This window comes from Rhinopithecus roxellana, chromosome 5 (assembly GCF_007565055.1).
Source record: "Rhinopithecus roxellana isolate Shanxi Qingling chromosome 5, ASM756505v1, whole genome shotgun sequence".
Taxonomy (NCBI): Eukaryota; Metazoa; Chordata; class Mammalia; order Primates; family Cercopithecidae; genus Rhinopithecus; species Rhinopithecus roxellana.
This window is the reverse complement of record NC_044553.1, coordinates 30940941-30963781: the sequence shown is the minus strand read 5'-3', so window position 1 is coordinate 30963781 and position 22841 is coordinate 30940941. Positions and strand designations below refer to the sequence as shown.

General features: G+C 48.5%; 1 protein-coding gene across 9 annotated transcripts in view; it reads left to right on the top strand.

Moving 5' to 3' along the window:
• Positions 1–22841, top strand: part of FRMD5 (FERM domain containing 5) — a 337862-nt gene that overhangs the window by 293241 nt on the left and 21780 nt on the right. For all 9 annotated transcript variants that reach the window (XM_030931284.1, XM_030931281.1, XM_030931282.1 and 6 more), the window contains 3 exons: positions 5060–5157; positions 9183–9306; positions 12800–12887. In XM_030931284.1, the coding sequence (XP_030787144.1) occupies positions 5060–5157; positions 9183–9306; positions 12800–12887 (310 nt within the window). The remainder of the gene's footprint in view (positions 1–5059; positions 5158–9182; positions 9307–12799; positions 12888–22841) is intronic.

Below are 22841 nucleotides of genomic sequence, written 5' to 3'. Positions count from 1 at the left end.
TGGTGTACCCTTTTCCCTCTTCCCATCTAGTTCTATGACATTGTCTGAGAATGCCCCGTGGCCTTGCCTTTAACCTCCCTGCAGTTGTTTTTATCACCAGAAATCAAAAGGTTCCTGGCCCAGCAGTGGAAAGCCTTGTTTCCATTCCAGTTCACCTGAGGCCATTACCTGCCATCAATAATGATGCCTTGGAAAGACAGTGGTTCTCATTGTGAGCAGGATCATGTTCCCTTGGGTGGGAGGAGACGGGGAGCAAATCAGAAACTTTAAAGAGGCCTTTTCTTTTTTTTTTTTTTTTTTATTTGAGATGGAGTTTTGCTCTTGACGCCCAGGCTGGAGTGCAGTGGTGCGATTTTGGCTCACTGTCACCTCTGCCTCCCAGGTTCAAGTGATTCTACAGCCTCAGCCTCTCCCAATTAATTGGGATTACAGGCCTACACCACCATGCCTGGCTAATTTTTTTTTTTTCTTTTTTTTTTTTTTTTTAGTAGAGATGGGGTTTCACCATGTTGGCCATGGTGGTCTCAAACTTCTGACCTCAGGTGATCCACCCACCTCGACCTCCCAAAGTGCTGGGATTACAGGTGTGAGCCACCGCACCCGGCCCAAAGGGGCCTTTTCAAACCATAGGAGCACCCCCGACACATACGGATTCTGACGGGCTCCCCCTGGAAGATGTTCCCCTCTCTGCCACATTGAGAATCACTGCCCAGAGCCATATTATCCATATTATCCCTTTGCAATATCTCCTTTAGTCCAATATGTACAGTCCCTGAATTTTGGACACAGACAAGCAGAGAAACATGGAAGATGTGATGCATGAATCCAGGTCCAGGGAGTGATCAGTGAGTAAAGGGCAAAAGGTTTGCATCCACATCCTGCTGAAGCCTGTGGAAGGTGGGAGTTGGAACAGTGAGAGGCAGAGAAGTGCTCACTCACTTTCTCCCACACACCGTTTGGCATTTCACTGTGGGAAGCAGAGTGAAGACGAGCTTGATTTGGTAGATCCATCCTATTCACTCTACATGTCTTTTTTCCTTTAGTTTTTCTTGGCAAACATTTGAGCAGAGTAGGGTTGATGGGAGTGAAAGGATGGGTTCTTATTAACTTCCAGACTAAGACTCACCTTCCCTTTGCTCTGAGGAAGGCAGTCCATCCTGCTGTGGTTAGAAGGTTGCTTTTGAATTTTCTTAGGACAGCTTCTTAAATTTTAATCTATACACAAATCACCTGGGGATCTTGTTAAACGGTGTAGGTGTAAGTGTAGGATGGGCCTATATTCTTCATCTCCAATAAGCTCTCAGGTGATGCTGATACCCCTGATATGTGGGCTACACTTTGAGTAGTAAGCCCTGAAGAGAGAAGAAGGCTTGGTTGCTCCCTCATTTCTGTTTGTTAATTGCATGAATCTCCAAGCCCGAGCCTCTCAGAGTTACCTGCTAGGACCCCTTCCTACCACCTCCTGGAAGTTGCACCATCAACAGCCCTCTTCCTCTTGAGCATTTTTACATGGTCAAGTGGACACGGAATCCTCTATTTTATTCTTCAGCCTGAAAACAGAAACGGTGGAAACTTCCAATTATCCAGGGAGGGGTCAATTTCTTTTTGGTTCAGACTGTTAGAATTTAAAGGAATTTTACTACATTTTCATTACTCCCCTAGGGATGCTGCATCATAAAAGTTAAAATAGCAAGCATTTAAGTGTCTCAGAGTATTGTCTGTGGGTCAGGAATTCAAGAGCAGCTTAGCTGTGTGGTTCTGGCTAGGGTCAGTCACGAGGTTGCAGTCAGGAGGTTGGCTGGGGCTGCAGTGATCCACAGGCTTGACTGGAGCTGGGGACTTCATTTCCACGATGGGGCACTCAAATGGCTGTTGGCCGAAAGCCTCAGTTCCTTGCTGACTGTTGGCAAAGGCCCCAGTTCCTCACCACATGGACCTTTCTATAGGAATGCTGAAGCAACCTCAAGAAGAACGAGTGATCCAAGGGCAAGAGAACAAGGAGGAAGCTGCAATGACTTTATGACCTTAGAAGTCAGACACTCACTCATGCTTTATTCTGTTAATAGAAGTGAGTCACCAAGTCTAAGCCACACTCAAAGAGAAGGAATTAAGCTACCTCATGAAATTAGGATTACCAAAGAATCTGTGGAAATGTTTTTAAATCACCAGAGATGCTCCCTGGCTAAGGAGCCACCATCGTAGGTGACCCACTCAAGGGATGGATGTTCCTCATAATCTTACAGGTCTTCTAAGAGGAGCAATAAAGACCACACTCCTTGTGAAGACATTTCAAAATGGAAAGTCATCAATTCCATTCCACTGTGACAGGGTCCATCCAACTAGTGAAACTGCAAAGCATTTATAGTGCAAGTGAGAGGTGACAACGTGCTAGCAGCCCTCACTCTTAGCGCCTCCTCGGCCTCAGCGTCCACTCTGGCGGCACTTGACGAGCCCTTCAGCCTGCCACGGCACCGTGGGAGCCCCTCTCTGGGCTGGCTGAGGCCGGAGCCACCTCCCTCTGCTTGCCGGGAGGTGTGGAAGGAGAGGCGTGGGCGGGAACCGGGGCTGCGCATGGTGCTCTTGGGCCATTGCGTGGGCGGGAACCGGGGCTGCGCATGGTGCTCCTGGGCCATTGCGAGTTCCGGCGGGCGTGGGCTCCAGCGCAGCGGCCCCCGCACAAGGAGCGGCCGGCTGACACCCCTGGCCCAGGGCAGTGAGGGGCTTAGCACCCCGGCCAGCAGCTGCGGAGGTTGCGCCGGTCCCCCAGCAGTGCTGGCCGACTGGAGCTGCACTCAAATTCTTAGCTGCCTCTCCCCACGGGGCAGGGCTGGGGACCTGCAGCCGGCCATGTCCGAGCTCCCCCACTGCCGTGGGCTCCTGAGCGGACCAAGTCTCCCCGACGGGCACCACCCCCTGCACCTTGGTGCCCGGTCCCATCAACAGCCCAAGAGGTGAGGAGTACAGGTGCAGCTGGGTACTGGCGGGCAGCTCCGCCTGCAGCCCAGGTGTAGGATCCACTAGGTGAAGCCAGCTGTGCTCCTGAGCACATGGGGACTTGGAGAACTTTTATATCTAGCCAGAGGATTGTATGTGCACCAATCAGCACTCTTTATCTAGCTAATCTGGTGGGGACTTGGAGAACTTCTATGTCTAGCTAGAGGATCGTAAATACACCAATTAGCACTCTGTGTCTAGCTTAGGGTTTGTAAATACACCAATCAGTACTCTGTATCTAGCTAACCTAGTGGGGACTTGGAGAACTTTTCCCTCTAGCACTATGTGTCTAGCTCAAGGTTTGTAAACGCACCAATCAGCACCCTGTCAAAACGGACCAATCAGCTCTCTGTAAAATAGATCAATCAGCTCTCTGTAAAATGGACCAATCAGCAGACTGTGGGTGGGGTCAGATAAGGGAATAAAATCAGGCTGCCTGAGCCAGCAGCGGCAAGTGGCTCCATCCCGTTTCACAGCGCGGAGGCTTTGTTCTTTTGCTCTTTGCATTAAATCTTGCTGCTGCTCACTCTTTGGGTCCATGCTGTCTTTATGAATTATAACACCCACCGTGAAAGTCTGCAGCTTCACTCCTGAAGCCACCGAGACCGACCACCAACCCATCAGAAGGAAGAAGCTTCAGACACATCTGAAGGTCTGAAGGAACAAACTGGGGACAGACCATCTTTAAGAACTGTAACGCTCACAGTGAGAGTCCGCAGCTTCATTCTTGAAGTCAGCGAGACCAAGAACCCACCAATTCCGGACACACAAGGAGGGCAGAATATCATAGTGATGAAGAGCCAAGTTCAGGGATCTCACAGTGCTGAAGTTGAATCCTGGCTCTTCCACTTAGTTGTATATCCATGAGAAAATCTCTAAAGCCTCAGCTTCTCTATCTGGAATAATGGGGATAATATACCTATCTCAAAGTGTTATGTGAGCATTAAATAAGATATTGCATGTAAAGTGTGTAACACCTGGACTGGCAGATCGTAAGCCCTCAATACATGTCAGCTACTGTTTGCTCTTGTTTTTGATATCCTGCTTTCACCTGAGGCAACAGCTTTCTGTATTTAAAGAGGTGCTGGTCCCAGGTTTCTGCATTGTTTGTATGCCTCCTTCACCAGTGCCCCTTGTTGTATCTTTTTTGAGACCGGGTCTCTCCGATTGCCCAGGCTAGAGTGCAGTGACGCAATCTTGGTTCAGTCTTCTTTTTTTTATTGTTTTGTTTTGTTTTGTTTTTTGAGACAGGCTTACTCTGTCCTCCAGGCTGGAGTGCAGTGGTGCGATCTCAGCTCACTGCAAGCTCCGCCTTCTGGGTTCAGGCCATTCTCCTGCCCCAGCCTCCCGAGTAGCTGGGTCTATAGGCACCTGCCACCACGCCTGGCTAATTTTTTATATATTTTAGTAGAGACTGGGTTTCACTAGTTAGCCAGGACGGTCTTGATCTCCTGACCTCGTGATCTGCCCGCCTCGGCCTCCCAAGGTGCTGGGATTACAGGCGTGACCCACCACACCTGGCGACTTAGTCTTCTTACACTTTATTCCATTTCAAAGGTCTGGTTGACCTTGGTAACTGCAGGCTGTTTCCACATATGGACAGATTCTCTTGGCAAGTTGAGACTGAACTCTTCCTGGGCTAGTTCCTTCACCAGCCATTCTACTTAAGAAGGAACATCAGCCAGCATCCAAGGCAGATAAGGGCCCAGTTTGCCAGTCTCTGATGGCATAGTTTTCTTTTTCGGCACCGGACCAACTGGGGCTGGCTCCTTCCAAAGCCCAGCACTGGGGGTGATGGTTTTACCAGGAAACAGCCATTTCTGTTTTGAGCTACAGGAGGAAACTGACATATTTTGAACCGAACCTCAAGTCAGTTTAGGGCAAAGTACTTGAAAGAGTTTCCAGGGGAATGGAGAATGTATTTGTTCTACAATATGTTTTAAGATTTTTTTTTAATGTAGTAAAAGTATTCTGACAAAGATTTTGATAGGCTTACATCACATATTTCTATCTTTAAAGCAATCAAAGAAATCTTTTTATAGTTCATTCTCTGTTTTCTCTCCAGGTATTTAGTCTTCCTCCAGATCAAAAGGGATCTCTACCACGGCCGACTCCTCTGTAAAACATCGGATGCTGCCTTGTTAGCAGCTTACATCCTTCAAGGTAATGACTTTTGACAGGATAATTTTGCTTTTCATGCCAAGTACTGATTACATTATTTTCAGTTACCACTGATGACTCCTTGAATCTAAACAGTATCTAGGCCAGTTGCTGTGGCTCACGCTTGTAATCCTAGCACTTTGGGAGGCCGAGGCGGGCGGATCACCTGAGGTCAGGAGTTCGAGACCAGCCTGGCCAACATGGTGAAACCCTGTCTCTACTAAAAATACAAAAGTTAGCCAGTGTGGTGGCACACACCTGTAGTCCCAGCTACTTGGGGGGCTGAGGTGCAAGAATTGCTTGAACCCAGGAGGTGGCGGTTGCAGTTGGCCGAGATCACACCACTACACTCCAGCCTGGGTAACAGACCAAGACTCCATCTCCAAATAAATAAATACATAAACAAACAAACATCTAACTTGAAACAGAGTTCAAGTTAGAGGGGTTTTTTGTTGTTTTTTGTTTTGTTTTGTTTTTTGAGACAGAGTCTCGCAGTGTCGCCTAGTCTGGAGTGCACAGGTGTGATCTTGGCTCACTGCAACCTCCACCCCCCAGGTTCAAGCTGTTCTCCTGTCTCAGCCTCCTGAGTAGCTGGGACTACAGGTGCATGCCACCATGCCTGGCGACTTTTTTTTTTGTTTTTTGTTTTTAGTAGAGACGGAGTTTCACCGTGTTGGCCAGGCTGGTCTCGAACCCCTGACCTCAGGTGATCCACCTGCCTAAGCCTCCCGAAGTGCTGGTATTACAGGTGTGAGCTGCCACACCCAGTCAAGTTAGAGGATTTTGTTTGGATTTCCTAGAGCCAGAAAACACTGAACGCTCAACCCTAAACTGTGCCTGAGATCTTAGTACCAGTCCCTTAAAGTCATTCTGACTCTGTTTTAGGGATTTGCCCTGGGCCCCTGGTTGAGAAAGTCCCTGAGACTCTGGAGCGTAATTAGGCTTGATTTTTTTTCCCATTCTCTTAGGCAAATCTCCAAGATAAGAAGCATCTTGGGCCGGGTGCGGTGGCTCAAGCCTGTAATCCCAGCACTTTGGGAGGCCGAGACGGGTGAATCACGAGGTCAGGAGATCGAGACCATCCTGGCTAACACGGTGAAACCCCGTCTCTACTGAAAATACAAAAACTAGCCGGGCGAGTGGCGGGCGCCTGTAGTCCCAGCTACTCGGGAGGCTGAGGCAGGAGAATGGCGTAAACCCGGGAGGCGGAGCTTGCAGTGAGCTGAGATCCGGCCACTGCACTCTAGCCCGGGCGACAGAGCGAGACTCCGCCTCAAAAAAAAAAAAAAAAAAAAGAAGCATCTTAGAATTCTAGTATCTATTTCAGAAACCTTTTAGTTCAGTGTGCTCAAAGTTGAAAGTGTTTCCAAGTAACAAGCACATTTCCTAACAGGCTAATAAGTAAGAGTTGAGGCTTACCCAGCTGATGCCCAGATGGGCTTTTTTTGCAAAACAGTAGGAGACATACGCACTCTTCACACACATCCCCTTCTGAGATGCAGACACACTTAAGTGCCACTTCCTAGATTTCTCTTAGTCCCTAGGCCTGAAACTGCCATTACCACTGGATCATTTTGGACCATAGCACTAAAATGATGAAGTTTCCCCCAAAGAATCTGAACTCTTAATTGGAAATCCCAGAAGCAACTTTGTGAAGAGAACTTGGAAAGTGCTTGCCAATAAGAAACTAAAGTCCTTCTGGCACTAGAAATATCATGGCCGGCTGCCTGTGCTAAGAATGTAAAATTTAGCCCATTGCCACTTTGACTTCTGAGACTCTTGTTTTTAAAATCATCTACGTGGGGAATCCAGCAGGTACTTAATAATTTTAAGATACCCAAAGATGCCCCTTTTATATATATATATATATATATATATATATATATATATATATATATATATATATATATATGTATGTATATGTGTGTGTGTATATATATATATATATATGTTTTTTTTTTTTTTTTTTTTTTTTTTGACAGGATCTGGCTCTGTCCCCTAGGCCAGAGTGCAATGGCGTAATCTCGGCTTACTGCAACCTCCACCTCCTGGGCTCAAGTGATCCTCCCACCTCAACCTCCCAAGTAGCTGAAACCACAAGTATGCACCATCACGCCCAACTAAATTTTTTATTTTTTTGTAGAGATGGGGTTTCGCCACATTGCCCAGGCTGATCTCGAACTCCTGAATGCCCCTTTTGTTTTTAAAGAGAAAGCCTGGCCTGACCTAAGTCGAGTCTTAAACTCTAGTCTTTTCTATAGTTTTACCCAATCATTCGTTTTTCTTCAAAAAAGTACTTGATGTCCAACCTTGATGTTTTCCACTTGGAACTTTCTAAATAAAATCAATATAAATGACTCTGGGCCAGGCACAGTGCCTCACAACTGTTACTCCAGCACTTTGGAAGGCTGAGGTGGGAAGATCACTTGAGCCTAGGAGTTTGAGACCAGCCTAGGCAACAGAGTGAAACCCCATCTCTACAAAAAATTTACAAATTAGGCCTGGCGCAGTGGCTCACGCCTGTAACCCCAGAACTTTGGGAGGCTGAGGCAGGCAGATCACGAGGTCAAGAGATCGAGACCATCCTGACCATCATGGTGAAACCCCGTCTCTACTAAAAATAAAAAATTAGCTGGGTGTGGTGGCGCGCACCTGTAGTCCCAGCTATTCGGGAGGCTGAGGCAGGAAAATCGCTTCAACCTGAGATCGTGCCACTGCACTCCAGCCTGGTGACAGAACGAGACTCTGTCTCAAAAAAAAAAAAAAAAATTAGCCATGCCTGGGGTGTGCACCTGTAGTCTCAGCTATAGGCTGAGGTGGGCAGATCACTTGAGCCCAGGAGGTCAAGGCTGCAGCGAGCTATGATCATGCCCCTGCACTCCAGTCTGGGTGCCAGTGAGACCCTGTCTCAAAAGAAAAAAGACTCCAAGGCTCAAGGTCACCCCAGACTTCAGATTTTGGTCTCTTGATAACAGCAGAAGTTCCCAAGTAATTTGGAAGACACAGTGAGTAGGTTTGTAGTGAAAAAGTACAAGCCACAAGTATAATATTCAGCCATGGGAGGAGGGCACGTGTTCCTCTTAATATTTACTTCTCTCTCAAGACTTCACATCTGAAGTGGTTGTGGCTCTCACCTTCGAAGGAAAAAGGGCACCCACAGAGTAGCTGGCCCCTCCTCTTTCTTTTGTCATACCCACCATCCTCCCTGTGGAGAGCTTCACGTGGAAAAAGCTGGATTCTGACCTGGGTGTGGAAAGTACCGTGGGTCTTCTGCCCTCCTAAAGTTTACTGCTCTGAGATCTCATCAGGTTGAGAGATAAACTCTCTCTGTGAATAGCTGAAGGAGAAAGGCTCACACCTGGCAGGGACTTGAGAAATGAGCCTTAGAACTTGCTGCTTCTGAATTCAATGATACTTTGTGGTTACAGCCAGGCTTCCCACTCTGCAGGCCGCTCGAAGGAACCTGGCACCTGGTCAGCCCTTAATGAATATTTATTCAAATTATTCATTTGATTTGATTTGAACTGAGGGTTGAGTTCTGAATTTGGATCGCAGCTCATTCATCAATTTATTGTGTCCCTGCTAACATCCTCAAACTAGGATGTAGACCTCTGATCTGGCTGAGGCCCAAGAGGATCTCCCTTTCTGATCAAGCTCACCATTTCCTGTGCTGCCACAAAGAGCATTGTTCCTAGACCCTCTTCTCATGGCAGAATGGATGAGGACCATAGTGCAGGCCTCTGCTCTTTCATTGTAAATTTACTTGTGATCTCAGAACACAAGGCCAGCTCTCTGTCTCTCTGCACAGACTTGAATGCCAACCCAATGTGTGCACCTGGGAAAACAAAGGTGGACATGCTCCTGAAGGGCCTGCCCTCTGACCAGCTGACAGCCGTGCTCAAAATCCACTGTTTCCTGTAAATCTGATATGTATTTTGGCTTTTGCTCTGTGTGCTAAGCTCTTGTTGCTTTGTCAGTGATGATTTACCTGTCTCCATAATTGTTTTCTTCCACGTTCCTTTTGAAAGCGGAGATTGGGGATTATGACTCAGGGAAACACCCTGAAGGCTACAGCTCCAAGTTCCAGTTTTTCCCTAAACATTCAGAGAAGCTGGAAAGGAAAATTGCCGAGATTCACAAGACAGAACTCAGGTACGTGGCACTTAGTCAGGCCCAGAACACTGTGGCTTCTCCACAGCCTGAGCACACAGGCTCCACAACGTGTCCTCCGCTCTCACAGACTGTTTGCTGACACAGAGTGATGCTCCCCAGCCTTCCTGACCCCAGGATGTACCATTGTCAGTGATACACTGACAGCACAAGTCACAGCCACAAGCCTTGTGGGCTCCCTCTCCAACAAGAGCGATATAGGCTGAAGCTTTAAAGACAAGGGAGAATTGTGTTATAGGGGAAACAGAGAGGGATTGGCCTTTGAAAGGCATTTACCTCACTAAGATATTTAATGAAGATACAGAGGAAAGCATGAACTGGGGAAAAGGAAAAGATAAACACAAAGGAAACTGCATAAGAGAAAAAAGATGAAAGAAAAAGGCCAGGTGCGGTGGCTCATGGCTGTAATCCCAGCACTTTGAGAGGTCGAGGCAGGTGGATCACCTGAGGCCGGGAGTTCAAGACCAGGCTGGCCAACATGGTGAAAACCCATCTCTACTAAAAATACAAAAATTAGCTGGGCATGATGGCAGGTGCCTGTAATCCCAGCTACTCCGGAGGCTGAGGTGGGAGAATCGCTTGAACCCGGGAGGCAGAGGTTGCAGTGAGCTGAGGTTGCGCCACTGCACTCCAGCCTGGGTGACAGAGCGAGACTCCATCTCAAAAAAAAAAAAGAAAAAGAAAGAAAGGAAAAGGAGAGGTTGAGTGAGGATGTGAAAAAGGGCAGGCCTCTGCTCTCAGTCTGTGACAGTGTGACAGGTGGCTTCTCAGCGGAGGATGGAGCTGATTCATAAATGCTGAGGGTGCATTGGGAGCGCTCTGGTTCAGGACTATGTCCTCAGCCCCGCCTAACTCAGGCCCCCCACCATACCCTACCTGGAGTCCCCGACTTTGCACAGAGGGAAGTGGAGGAGACGTGGCTTCAAGGGTGGCGCCTCATCTTTCTCAGCGTCTCTCACTTTGTCCAGAATATGCTGAATACCATAAAACAGCATTAATGCAGCCTTTCACACACATGAAGTAGGATTTTCTACAAAGCCTGATTTTTAAAAGCAGCAATAGGGTGTTTGGGCTCCACTTGGTGTATAGCACAGATTCCCCAAACTGACAAACTGAGGAAAAAAAGGGATATAGAATGCAGTGTTGGCCAAGCGCAGTGGCTCACACCTGTAATCCCAGCACTGTGGGAGGCGGAGGAGGGCAGATCACCTGAGGCCAGAAGTTCGAGAGACCAGCCTGGGCAACATGGCAGAAACCCTGTCTCTACTAAAAATGAAAGTAAATAAATAAAAAAAGCCAGATGTGGTGGCACACGCTTGTAATACCAGCTACTCAGGAGGCTAAGGCATGAGAATCGCTTGAACCGGGAGGCGGAGGTTGCAGTGAGCTGGAATCATGCCACTGCATGCCAGCTTGGGCCACAGAGCGAGACCCTGTCTCAAAAAAATAAAAAAAAAAAAAAAAATATTAAAAGGTTTGTGTATCTACTGTTCTGAGGAAAGACTGTGCCTGGCAACAGGGAGCAGAGCTGGATATTTCTAATGCTAATACTAAGCTTCAACTTGTTCCTTCCCTAACCACAGGCCCCCAGAAACCCTTCACTCGATGATTTTACCAACAAATACAACCGAAAGCCTCCTTCGCCTTTGTAAACAGACCCCTCTGCCCATGCTCTGTGACAGGAGGGGTTCCTGACCCTCCCAGCGGAATGGCAACACCAAACAAATGGAATCTTGCATGCTTCCCGCCCCTCTCCCTGGGTGTGCCTTCTCGGGTGCAGGACCCCGCGGCTCCTCGAGTCACTCTGTTAGGGAATAGTGACCCCTTGTGGTAAAAATCAGAATAAACACGGGCTTGTGGTGGTGGGGGCAGTGTCCTCAAGGTTCCTTTAAAGAGATCAGGGATGTGCTGGAACTGCTTGGAGGGCTTTAGGAGACATCAGAATAGTAGGGACAGCCCTCCAGAAAGCTGTTCAAAGCAGGGGATCCCCCAGGAAATGATGCCCGCTTTAAGGACCCTGAAGGTTTGGGCCAACTCCAGGGGTAAATGGAGCCCCCAGGGCCCACTTCCCCTGCAAACAAGGACACTCCCTGGAAAGGGAAGCAGTGCTCTAGCCAGCCCTTTGCTTGCCACACAAATATTTTCCAAACTTACCTTACGTGCCTCAGGTATGCTAGTGGATGCAGAAGTCTTTATTCATAGTAATACCCTCTTCCGCAGGTACTTCTTCCACAGGTCCTGCCTCGTCTTCATAATGTAAAAATACATCCATGCTTCTTTTATGCAGCTGTGATATGGGCTCTTGAGAGCACAAACTGTATACTGTGTTTCTTCATATATTTTCCAGCAAGTAGCATGAGACTGGCACATAAAGATGCTGCCTGACTGATGCCTCTCCAGAGGGACACTAGGGGGAATCCGGCCTGCTTCTCCTTGGGGTCAGCTTATCTTCCTGCCTGGCCATATCACCTGAGGCAAATGATAAGCTTCGAAATGAGCAATGTGCAGTCCTGCCCACCAGCCATCAGAGATGTTGACTTCACAAGCTGCCCGCCCCTCCTCACCAGAGCCAACCCTGTATCTGTAGAAGCACATCTGCTTTGCAGGGCTCTGGACCCAGGCAAGAGCCTGATGGTGATTCTGCCACTGGGTCTGCAATGAGCCCATCAACACACCTGCTAAAGAGGCAGTGGGAAGGGGTGATGCCAAAGACCCTTCAGATGGCCTGGAGCCAGAGCTGATCTCTGCCTTTTTCATGGTCATCACCCTATGGACAGACAGCTGTTGTGGAGCATGGGACCTCAGTACTGTCTCCTGCCTCTCCTCACCCTACTTTCCTGTGTTTCCTTTTGGCAAAGGAAGAGGGCTGGGTGGCACCAACCAGCTATATGAGCCCCTTCTTTATATTTCAGTCTAGATCAGATCACATATGAGAAGCCTATGATCTGCCTCCAGCCTACAGATGTATTTTGTTTTACCCCATAGTATTTTAAATTGTGAAATACCACAGAAAAATCAGTATCCTTTTTTTTTTTTTTTTTTTTTTTTGAGACAGGGTCTCATTCTGTCACTCAGGGTGGAGTACAGGGCTGTGACCATAGCTCACTGCAACCTTGCACTCCTGGGCTCAAGCGATCCTCCCGCCTCCCACCTCAGCCTCCCAAGTAGTGGGCCCTGCATTCTCAGTAATGGGAATCTCAGAGCTAGGGTGCTGCTGGCACAGTCCCCACCACTCCCCATTGTTCACACTCAGCCCAAGTAATTCATTATGTAGCCTGCCTCACTCTGAAAACATTTGAAGACAGTCAGAGACTCTAGCAGGAGTCTCTGAAGTTGGTCCTAGAACCAAGCAGGGAGCACACCCTAGAAACACTGAGATGTGTGGCTCACCCTGAGCACGTCTTCATAGAGAGTTACCTCAGGGGAACCTGTGGGAACAAGACACCTTGAAACCATCTCATTTTCTTTATTCCAGTGGTCAAACACCAGCAACATCAGAGCTGAACTTCTTAAGAAAAGCACAGACATTGGAAACATATGGAGTGGATCCTCACCCATGTAAGGTAAGACCCCCTGGTTGAAGACTCTGTGACCTTTCCTCCTCTAGAAGGTGTCAGGAGCAAGGGCCCCCATGCCTGCGCTCGGAGGCCCCCTTCAATGTTTACATGGCTGGCACTTTCAGTGAGATGTCAGAGAAAATGCCTCCTTTGAAAACTCCTCTGGATCCCATGCTGCATAATTTTGTGGTGCCACATCAATGTCAGAGGAACCGAGGCAAAGTCAATCTAAATAACAAATCCAAAGCTAGTGGGTAATTTGGTAGAAATGAAGAGAGCAGGGATGTGGAAGTCCCCCACAGGGAACGATCAGAGGCGGCTCAGTGACTGCCCACCCTTTCCTGACCTGTAATCTAGTTTCTTTCCAAGAGTGGGTTGTATTGACTGCAGTGGCATAAGTCACTGCACAGAACTGCAGTGGAGTCACATTTAATTCCATTATGCGCCTGTGAGGGATAGACGGGAACCAGCCAGGGAGGCTGCCCAGAGCAAACCTCTGTAATTACTCACACACATCTGGCATTTTGGAGATGAGCGGGGGCAGCCAGTCGCTGCCAAGGCCTGTGCAGACCCATGGCCCCTTCCGGTCTCTCTCTCTGGCTGTGGCCCTTCATGTCACCTCCTGTCCCTGTTGCTTTGACGCTGCTGGTCTCTACCTCAGTTTCTCATTTCTGCCTCTTTCCATTACTGGAGTGTGTCCAGTATCACCGTAAAACCAACTGTCAAGCTGATCTGAAGGAAACAGTATCAGTCAGGAACAGGAAGACATCAAGGTTTTCTTCCTAACTGGAGAGGGGATACTAAGTTTCAAGCAAAAATTAAAAGAATAGTCTCTTAGTTTCCTAGGGCTGCTGTAACAAGTGTCACAGACTGGGTGGCTTAAAGAACAGAAGTTTCTTGTCTCACAGTTCTGGAGGCTGCAGGTCTGAGATAAGGTGTCGGCAGGGTGGGTTCCTCCTGTGGGCTTTGAGAGAAGGATCCTTTCCAGGCCCCTCTCCTTGGCCTGTGGATGGCTGTCATCAGCCTGTGTCTTCACGCTGTCTTCTCTCTGTACATGTCTCTGTCCAGATTTCTCCAAAGACACCAGTCATATTGGATTAGGGCCCACCCTGACAACCTCAGTTTAACTTAATTACCTCTATAAAGATCCTGTCTCCAAAGAAGGTCACATTCTGAGGTACTGGAGGTTACAATGTCAACATATGAATTTTTGAGGGCACAGTGTATAGCCCATAACAAACAGGGATGCCGAGTGCGGTGGCTCATGCCTATAATCCCAGCACTTTGGGAAGCCAAGGTGGGCAGATCACGAGGTCAGGAGTTCAAGACCAGCCTGGACAACATGGTGAAACCCTGTCTCTACTAAAAATATAAAAATTAGCCAGGCATGGTGGCACATGACTGTAATCCTAGGTACTCAGGAGGCTGAGGCAGGAGAATCGCATGAACTCGGGAAGTAGAGGTTGCAGTGAGCTGAGATTGCACCATTGCACTCCAGCCTGGGTGACAGCGTGAGAGTCTGTATCAAAAAAAAACAAAACAGGAATGAACAGCACAGTGACACAGGGACAGAGCAGTGTCGTTTCGTCCCTTGGTGAGAAGATGATGATTTATTCTTGCCTAGGAGTTATGAACCTTGAGAACATCCTGACATTCAGAAACCCTGGTCATCTTCCCTACCCCACAGTTCCCTATCCACTAGCACAGCCTGCTGCAAAGTAACCCCTGTGTTCTTGGGGCCACACTGTCAGAAAACACATTCATGCCTGTTATACCAGAGTATCGACATTTGGATATTTACACATTAGCAAAACTTCCTAAACAATGTCCTCTGTGTAACAGATGCAGTTTAAACCCCTCCATAAATTGCTCCGATACTGTTCGCGGGGCACCCACACAGGAGTGAAGAGAGCTTTGGATAAGCTGGCCCTGGGCTCCAGTTCCCATCCCCTGTTGACTGGGGCCTTTGGGAGCTTCTCTGAGCCTCACTTGAAAGTACACAGTATGTGTTCAATAACTGTGCTCCCTGAACTGCTGAGTCACTCCAGGACCTTAAAGACAGCTGCCTGAAGATATGGTCATCAGAAGGGGCCAGGTTACCTCTGCATTTGACTCCAAACCTGCCCAGTCCCCTTGAGGCCACACATAGCATCTACCTCTTCAGAGACGGGTCCCTGAGCAGGGTTGAAAAGCCATAGAGATGGGCAGACAGTGAGCCCAAGCACTACACTGACTAAAGGGGGAAAAGGGATTCTCCACCGTTGCCCATGGGAGTCTGGAAGCTATAGTAGCAGCCAGCCTGGTTTCCAACCCAAATACACAAGCACCCCAGGACTGTGAGACTCCTGTCTCAGACTTGTCTCGGGTGAGTTTGTCCATCATTGGATGCAGAGAGGCTGAAGAGGCTGCAGGGAGGAACCAGCATTCACACCAGGCACTGTTGTGGCCCAGTTACATATGTCATGCCCTCTCAATCCCACAGCATCAACTCCTGGAAAGAAAGAGGGAGGTAGGGAAGAAGAGATGTTTGTAGCATGCCTCCCATGGCAGCCTCAGTGGAGTCTTTTCACATTATTTTCTCCTTTAATCCTCACACCAGCTGTGGGAGGTAGATGTTATTCTCCTTGTTTTGTAGATAAGAAGACTGGCATTCCAGGAGGCCAAAGTTCACAAGCCCTGAGCGGTAGAGCAAGAATTTGAACTCAAGTTACTATCCATTGTTATGTACCCTATGGAAGAACACTCCGCAGGAGACTTCTGCTGGGGGAAGGTGGGAGTGCTCAGGTCTCTTGTTCCTGAGCCCTGTGCCTGTTCCTCACCCGGGGCCATGCCAGGGCCCTATTGCAGACCCCACACAGAGCCCCTCAGCTCCTCTCATTAGGCTCTGACCATGACTCCTCAGCTCTCCCAGCAAAGAGAACGGTTCAGGGGCCTTTACTCTTGTTATTAAGTAGAGTCGCTTGAGTGATATGCTATCAAGTGCTCGCCTTAATGCTGCTACAAGAAGAGCTGAAATAACCTGGCACACTTGGTGTAATAAATACTGATGATTTCTATTAACAGAGAGGCAATTACTGGGCCCAGGGAATCTGGGGCATGCAGCCCTAGGGAGGACAGAAGAAGAGGAATCATTTTGATAATTAAATGAGAGCAGAGTAACGCTCTAGCTTAGGCTCTGTCCCCTGGACTGATTAAGAAGCTGCTGTTCTTCCTGTGCACACTGATGGTTTCTTTCTGCCCAGAATGTCCTTGTCTGGCCCTGGGACCAGGAAGAGGAGATTCTACAAATGCTGAATGGGACAGCCAGAGAGCCCTATTAGCTAACACCCAAATTCCGAAAGTGCAGGACAAGGCCATCATGCATTCTCTGCCTTGACCCTCAGCCCCCAACTCCTGGCAAGAGCCCCAGCAGCCCAAGCCTACAGCTGCTGGAGGAAGAGAATGAAGCAAACCACTGGCAGTCTGTTGCTACATCTGTTCCCTGGCCCTGACAGCACTCCAACTTCAGGAGCCACCGTCTTGCTCCATCCAGGTAGCCCTGAGACTGGTGGTTTGGCCTGGGTCTCCTGCAGCACTGTACTTTGGCCTCCTGGGCCCAACTTATGGAGATGTCCTGTTAAGCCTCATGGAGTAGTTAGGCCTGTTACAGATACCCAGCCTTGTTATTAAGAGTCTTGAAGGTACTCTTTACTGAGAGTCTGTCTATGCCAGGCTCATACATTATCTCATTGAATCTTTACAACATGACTGCCAAGAAGATATTCTTGTCCTCATTTGAAGATAAGAATACTGAGCCTCTGAAGATGCAGACGAGAAGTGGTATGAGAGAGATAAGCCCCCTCTAAGGGGCCAACTAACATGTCCAAAGGTACTGGGTAATACAGTACTGAGACTGGAACCCAGGGTTATCTGAGTCTCAATGCTGGGCTTTTTCAATTACTATTCATGGTCTTCCTTCTGGAGAGATGGAATTTAGGAACTAAGCACAACTTATTGCCAATTCTGACACAGAAGGACACTGATCTACAAGAATATTGATATCATCTGTCTTAGTCCATTTTCACACTGCTGTAAAGAACTACCTGAGACTGAGTAATTCATAAAGAAAAGAGGTTTAATTGACTTATAGCTCCGCATGGCTGGGGAGGCCTCAGGAAACTTACAATCATAGCGGAAGGGGAAGCAAGGCACGTCTTGTATGGCAGCAGAAAAGAGAGGACGCCGGGGAAATGCCACACTTTTAAACCATCAGATCTTGTGAGAACTCCCTCACTATCACGAGAACAGCATGGGGAAACTGCCCCCGTGGTCCAGTCACCTCCCACCAGGCCCCTCTCCTGTCACGTGGGGATTAAAATTCCACATCAGATTTGGGTAGGGACACAGAGCCAAACCATATCACCATCCTATAAAAATTTAATGTAAGTTCACCAGTGTCTTTATGTCTGCTTTGTATAGACCAGGATAAAATTGATTTCAACAGGATCTAGGTTAGATCAACCACAAAAATAAAATTACACTGTCCCTTTGCCCTTAAAGTGGAATCATTACTTTCATAATCTAGCCACCGAGCCAGCTGTCTAAAGAAGAACTCCTTCCCCCATCTTGACGAGTTTCTCCTCACTTTTTTTTTCTTTTTTCTTTTTTTTTTTTTTGAGATGGAGTGTCACTCTTGTTGCCCAGGCTGGAGTGCAATGGCCTGTCTCGGCTCACTGCAACCTCTGCCTCCCAGGTTCAAGTGATTCTCCTGCCTCAGCCTCCCAAGTAGCTGAGATTACAGGTGCGTGCTACCACGCTCAGCTAATTTTGTATTTTTAGTAGAAATGGGATTTTACCATGTTGGCCAGGCTTGTCTCAAACTCCTGACCTCAGGTGATCTGCCCTCCTCGGCCTCCCAAAGTGCTGGGATTACAGGCATGAGCCACCATGCCCGGCACCCCTCACTTCTGAGAAACAGAACAAGAAGGATCAATGATGGCTCTCCCACCCTTGGGTGGGCCCCTCTTGGCTGTGCGGCAGGTAGGATGTTAGATTTACTGCTGAAATGAAGAACTTCACCAAAGGCACCTGGTGCAGTTTCCACCAGGAATTCTATTTCTGAGCTGTCATGGAGTAACACCAAGTCTCTTACAGGGTGCCTCCTCCTCCTCCTCTTCATTTCCATTCTAGTTTACGGTGGCCAAGTTTAAGTGTAGTATATTCAGACTAGGTGATTTTCATGACTGACTTCAGCGTCCAACTGTGAGCTCTTTCAGAAATGGGCATAGGTATCTGGTAGAGCATGTGGAATCATCTTCCAGAGGGTTTTATAAGAAATAGTGGCTTCATTCATCAAAACTGAATTACTTTGAGTCACGCCCCAGAGAGGGGACAGGATGACCCTAGAGGCCTAAAAACCAAGAAGGCGTTGCCTACTCAGTCATACCCAGTGTGTCCTCTAGGGTGGCAGGAGACAGATGGCTACTTTGAATCCGGAAGTGGAACCGGTGGGGACTAGAAATGGTGGCCAGATGTTCCTGCTTCTGAACCAGTCAGTGCTTTGATTTCCAAAAATCCTTTCCTGGGCAGAGTGATCATCTTAGGGTGAACTTTGCTGGTGTTGACCGACACAGGTGAAGTTTGATGGCGAGGGCCATGTAAACACATGAATGACAAGGAATGCATGTTCATCCCCTCTCCAAGGAGAATACACATGAATGACAAGGAATGCATGTTCATCCCCTCTCCAAGAGAATACCGTTGGCCACGTCCTAGCAGTAAGATATTTGATCTATCTCCCTAAAATCAGATGGAAGTAGTATTTCTCCAGGTATATATTATTGTCCTCATTTTACAAATGAGGAAACTGAGGTTTAGAGAAGTAAAGTCACAGCAAAGAAGAAGCAGAGCTGGGATCCTAAACTGAGACAGAAGCTCTTTTCACAAGGATGAGAAATTGAAAACAATTTTTTTAACCTTACCACTGAAGAAGTGAACTAGATTATTTCGACTATTACCTGCTGCAGAGTGTAGCTGGCAGTATCCACAGCATAGCTATCAGGACCCTAGTTTGTATTCCACCTCCCGACTCTACTAATGGCTCAGTCCTGTGGGCACTGATTTCATAGGGATGGGAAGGGGACAGGGAAAAAAGAGAGTTCAGCTTGATAAAATGGGAGATCTGAAGAACAGGCGACTGTTGACTCCACTTCTCACCTTGTCCTCATTCCCTCCTCTTTTTATCATGCAACTTGTTATTTTACACACAAACTCCAAGGACAGGCTCACAACAAGAATAACAAGTCAGATAGAAGAAACTGGAGAAGTTCCAGGGAAGGTGTCAGAGTGGCTGCCTGCTTATATTTTTATGCCAGCACAGATGTGAGATTTCTCACTGTAATTCAAGTCCCTTCCACACTGATTGCTGAGCCTCATGTGCCAGAGGCAAGTTGCAAACATCCCAGCTGTCACCTGCCCCTGCGGACACCAGGTGCCAGGGTCTTGCAGTGGCCTTCATCTGCATCTATTGCATTTGAAGCAGTTTGGAGAACTGCTCTCTTCATATGAGATTGGGAACAATTGGGATTGTTCAAGGTGCTATTATTGCTTATGAAATGATGTGGCATCTCATTGGGGTTTATTCCCGGCTCTCTGCTCCAAAGCAGCCAGTCTGGTTAGGAGAGGCTGTGCTTCTCTAACTCTAATACCTGCCTTCCCTCAGAGGCCAGCTCTGAGGTATCTGCAGGATGCAGGGCAACCTGGTCAGCACCGCCCATCTTGTGGGACCACATCTCCCCTTTGCTCTGGCCTGAGGGACACAGGTCACTGAGAGGACTCGGGTGGATCTCTGACTGTCGTGGCCTCTGTTCCCTTCCCATTCTCACTTCAGATTCATGGATCACCCCACTCTTCCATGGTCCCCTAACAGTGAATTACTTCTACTTTTTTCATTCTAACTTCCCACATTTTGTTTCCTAGCTAGCAAAATTTAAATCTGTCAACATCAGGAAAAATGGTAAAATGTTAGATTTCTTTAAAAAAGGATTTGTATTAAGCTCAACAAACTCAGCTAACTAGTAGCAGGTATAATAATATTAATAACAGGCCGGGCGCGGTGGCTCAAGCCTGTAATCCCAGCACTTTGGGAGGCCGAGACGGGCGGATCACGAGGTCAGGAGTTCGAGACCATCCTGGCTAACACGGTGAAACCCTGTCTCTACTAAAAAATACAAAAAAAGCTAGCCGGGCGAGGTGGCGGGCGCCTGTAGTCCCAGCTACTTGGGAGGCTGAGGCAGGAGAATGGCTTAAACCCGGGAGGCGGAGCTTGCAGTGAGCTGAGATCCGGCCACTGCACTCCAGCCTGGGCGACAGAGCAAGACTCTGTCTCAAAAAAAAAAAAAAAAAAAAAAAAATAATAATAATAATAATAATAATATTAATAACAAACACATGCCGGGCGTGGTGGCTCATGTCTGTAATGTCAGCACTTTGGGAGGCTGAGGTGGGCGGATCACTTGAGCCCAGGAGTTCAAGACCCACCTGGGCAACATGGTGAGACCTTGTCTCTAAAACAAACAAAAAACATGGCCACTAGCATTTGTGGGGTGCCTCCTAACATAACCTGTGAGGTAGGTAATATGATCAACCCTCATTCTAAAACAAGGAGTCTGACCGTGGAGAAACTAAGGACCTGGCCACAGTCACACAGTGAGAGGCAGAGCCGGAGCTGGACCCGAGCGGTTTGACCCAGAGCCCGCCCCACTGTGGTTCTAGTGGGGGTGCTCTTCTGCCTCTCACTGCCCATATGAGCCAGAGTGAAAGAAGCAGAGGGGGGCCCTCTGCTGCCTCCCTCCCCTGCCTTCCCCCCACCTCCCTTCCCCCCACCTCCCTTCCCCCCACCTCCCTTCCCCCCACCTCCCTTCCCCCCACCTCCCTTCCCTGCCTTCCCCCCACATCCCTTCCCCCCACCTCCCTTCCCTACTTCTTTCCCTTTTATTTCAAACTGTCCAGTAGCCTCCTGCAGGCCCAAGGCTTCATTTCCATCCCTCCACCTCTCCTTTGTAGGTCTTTCCTCTATCTCAGCAAGCATTATGACCCGCTCCGTGCCTCTGCCCCACCTCTGCTCCCCTCTCATTTTTACGCACATACGGACATTCCCCACTGCAGCCAGACTGGCCCCTCTGACCCACCCCACTGTCTCACACCTTCATCTGCTCAAGATTTTCTGCAGGCCCTTTCTACACCACCTTTCACACAATAAGGTCTCCACTCCCAGTCTCTGTCTTTCTAAGCCTGCAGTTGTAGGACTTCCCTGGGTCCTGCTTACACAGTGAGCAGAAGAGGCAGAACAGGCAGGCTGCCTCCCTCCCCCACTTCTCCCAGTCATTCTCCCCTCAAGGCCACCCTTCCCTGACCCACACCTCTGCCAAGCCTGCAGGTTAGCCCTGGTGCCTCCTGTCAGGAACAGTGTTTGTGTGCAGTGCCTGGTACTCAGATATTAATAACCACCACCAGGCACCGATGACAAGCAGGAGGAAATCCAGCCCTGTGGCTTCACGGTGTCTGCATTCCAGTTATTTTAAACAGCTTTTTGTTGTGCCCATGACATTGTGCTTGCAGCCGAGTGTCTGGATCATGACAGGCCCTAAGGAGAGGACAATAACAACGTCCCATTAATTGCGCGTGTTTGCCAAACACACACCTAGTTTCTTCCCTGGACCCAGGTGCTCATACTTGTAAGCCTGACTCTGAGAGATAGTTTTAAGGCAGAACTGGACTGCTTCTTGAGGCAGGACTCATGAGGCTCTGCAGAGGCCCCACTGTTCTTAGGACCAATCAGGCAGAGAATCTGTGCCAGAGAGGCGAGCCCTGAACGTGGAGAGGCCAGGAGAGCCAAACCCCAGGCTGACCTGGCCTGGCAGCCTCAGCCCCGACGCCCGTGCCTCACGCTCGGTGACTCACGCCCTGACTCCATGGCACCACTTGAGCTGTGGCCCAGAAGGCTCTCCCGCAGGCATATTTGACCAGCATCACGGCATAAGTTTCTGGTCACCTCAACACATTGACACCCTCTCCATTGCCATTCATGCAGCCTGACAGCGCCAAATCTCACCTGACGCCCCTGTCACAAAGGAAGCCCTCTGGGAGGGCAAAATCCTCCACCCAGCCTAGTCCTCACAGAGCTCACTCCGATGTGAGGAAGTGAGACCTGCAGCTTCTGCTCCATCCCCTCCCCACTGTGTTCAGCAGAGCCTCAAGCCTGGTGTTTACCGACTGAGGGTGCCAGTGACCAGGAGGCCCTCTCTGTTGGTTCAGGCACCTCAGGGCTGATGGCAACTGTTCTGTTTTGCCAGTTGCTTCTTATTTTTTTCTTCAGCTAAACTTTCCTGAGGGGCCCAGTGTTATAGGACTGTTATGAACGTAGATAACAACTCCCCCACTCTTTAATAACAGCCTTTTAAGATATAATTCACATATCATAAAACGTTTTTGTTTTTTTGTTTGTTTGTTTTGTTCTTTTCAGATGGAGTCTCACTCTGTCGCCCAGGCGGGAGTGTACTGCTGCAATCTTGGCTCACTGCAACCTCCACCTCCTGGGTTCAAGCCATTCTCCTGTCTCAGCCTCCTGAGTAGCTGGGATTACAGGCGCCCGCCACCACGCCTGGCTAATTTTTGTCTTTTTAGTGGAGACGGAGTTTCACCATGCTGGCCAGGCCGATCTCAAACTCCTGACCTCAGGTGATCCACCCGCCTCAGCCTCCCAAAGCGCTGGGATTATAGGCATGAGCCACCGCATCTGGCCAAATGTGCCCTTTTAAAGTGTACAATTCAGTGGTTTTTAGTCTATTTGCAGAGTTAAAAGATCACAACCTGATTTTTTGTGACTGTCTTCTTTCACTTGGCACAGTGTTTTCAAAGTTCGCCTGAGTTGTAGCATCTGTCCGTGCTTCATTCCTTTTTACGGGTGAATGAGATTCTGCT